This window comes from Austrofundulus limnaeus, unplaced genomic scaffold, assembly GCF_001266775.1.
Source record: "Austrofundulus limnaeus strain Quisiro unplaced genomic scaffold, Austrofundulus_limnaeus-1.0 Scaffold108, whole genome shotgun sequence".
NCBI classification, from domain to species: Eukaryota; Metazoa; Chordata; class Actinopteri; order Cyprinodontiformes; family Rivulidae; genus Austrofundulus; species Austrofundulus limnaeus.
Genome location: NW_013952510.1, coordinates 293,540 through 295,805, shown reverse-complemented (window position 1 = coordinate 295,805; position 2,266 = coordinate 293,540). Strand labels below are relative to the sequence as shown.

The 2,266-nt window shown below is 42.5% G+C and overlaps 1 protein-coding gene across 1 annotated transcript in view; it reads left to right on the top strand.

The window, feature by feature from the left end:
* Window positions 1-324: 324 nt before the first annotated feature.
* Window positions 325-2,266, top strand: part of nif3l1 (NIF3 NGG1 interacting factor 3-like 1 (S. cerevisiae)) — a gene marked incomplete at its 5' end in the record, with an annotated part of 4,034 nt that continues 2,092 nt past the window's right edge. The window contains 4 exon segments of the mRNA XM_014013948.1: window positions 325-869; window positions 971-1,124; window positions 1,455-1,578; window positions 1,738-1,876. Coding sequence (XP_013869402.1) covers window positions 335-869; window positions 971-1,124; window positions 1,455-1,578; window positions 1,738-1,876 — 952 coding nt within the window.

Genomic DNA, 2,266 nt, shown 5'->3' with positions numbered 1-2,266 from the left:
CACACACACACACAAATCAACATTTTAGAAATGACAGAAAAATTGATGCGTTTAAGTTATTTGGCATATACTTTATACTGTGTCAAAGTCTTTTTTAAAGTTATTTAATTAAAACAATGGTTATTAAGTTAATCATGAGATAATATGTAAGTTAGGCCTCAGTTAAAATGAGTGATTTCAGATATAAATCATAATACTGTGTGTGAAAATATTTGCCATATTTGGCTGATAAGGAATTTATGTAAACAAAATGTTTAGTAGATAAATGAATGTCACATTTATTTAATAGATAAGATAACATATTTTTTCTCTTTCTTCTGACAGACCTCCACTGATGTTGGCACGGTTCAGAAGCCTCTCCTGGACTTTATCACATTTCTCCTCATCACCTTCATCCGTCCTTCCACCTGTCCTTTCATTTACTCAGAGCTGTCGCTTCTTAACCAGCGGACCAGCCTCAGTTCTGCCTCCATCCACCCGCTGCCTGTCTCATTCTGCTCACTGCACAGGCCCGATGGAGTTAAGGGAGGTTCTGCAGGTGCTGGAGGAGCTCGCTCCGCTGTCGCTGGCCGAGTCATGGGATAACGTCGGCTTGCTGGTTGAGCCGAGCAACCCTCGAGCGATTAAAACCATACTGCTCACCAACGACCTTACGAACGCTGTCATGGAGGAGGCAGAGGCTGTACGCTGTGACCTCATTGTTTCGTATCACCCGCCGTTGTTCAGGCCGATCAAGAGGCTGGTTCAGAAAGACTGGAAGCAGCGGTTGGCCATCAGGGCCGTGGAGGCTGGGATCGCAGTCTTCTCTCCTCACACTTCCTGGGACAGCGTTAAAGGAGGGGTGAACGACTGGCTGGTTGGGGGTCTCGGTAAGACAGTGTGTCACCTGTGTCAGCTACAGTACTGATATCTAAGGAGTGTTTCAGTCCCCCCCCCCCCCCCATCTCTCACGTTTGTCTTTGACTCTCAGGTAGCGGGCAGGTGTCTGTGCTGAGTCAGGCCCTCGGCTCCTACCACAGTCACAAACTGGAGTTCGTGGTCCTGAACACAGAGGAACTTAAAGCTGTCGAAGACGAGCTGAAGGCTTGCGATGATGGAGCAACTTTACATATTTCAGGCAGCAGGTAGTGTGAAAACAGTAAAACGTCTACTCGAAGTTAAATTAAAGAAACCTGGGGGATTTTGTAGATTTGCATGCTTTACATGAGATAAACTCAYTTCCATCTTGAAATATTTTTTTCATGCAACAGAAGGTGAAAGCTATGTGAACTGTGCCAGCTTTTACATTCATATCGCACAACTAGATCCTGTGTTTAACAATAAAACTGACTAAAAAGACACACTTGGATGTGTTGTAAAACATACGAAACAATACTCAAATTATATGTCAAAATATGTCCTCTTGGTGCGTTGCGCTGGGAAATAATAAACTTTTTTTTATCTCCCAACAATAGTCCAGAAAGCAGCGGCATTCATGTCAGCGTAACCTGCAGCGACTCAGCACTGACCCCCAGTGTCCAGACTCTCTCACGACACAGCRCTCCCAGCCGGTCGCTCAGCATCCTGAAGTTAGAGAAGGTACAAAAACGTCTCGGGCTGTTCAGAACTTTTACTTCACCTAAATCTTAAAATATGCTTTGAGATCAAAACTCTTGTGACACATCTGTCTGAGAAAACATGCTCATGTCCTGCTTCACACCCAGTAATACCATTCCTCCTGTCACCCACCCTMTGCAGCCACTTCTCCTGGGCCACGGCCAGGGCCGACTCAGTGTCTTGGACCATCCTGTAAATTTGTCGACCGCTGTGCAGAAAATGAAGTCTCACTTGGGTTTAAACCATCTCCGGTTGGCTCTGGGCGCAGGGAAGACTCTTGGTGAGGGAACACACACAAAACATTGTTTAACTGACAAATATATTTTGATCTTCTTGTTATAAATGTTTTGGCTTCATTGTAGGAAAATATCTGCATTTATGAGAACTTTATTTGAGCACACTTAAAAAAAGAAGTTGTTTATTGTGCATGTGGAGCAGATTAATGAATATCTGATTAATGATATAATGATCTAAATGAAGGCTAGGCTTTTATTTATTTATTTTTATTTTCAGGTCCAAACCCAAGACCGCTGAGTTTAAACGGTTTATATTTTTCAGTCAGTGTATCTTTTGGTCATTGGATTTGCATTTTGGAAACGGGTATTAAAAAACAAGAAACAAGTGGTTATTTGATTTTTGTTGTAAAATATAGAAATTAAAATTAAAATAC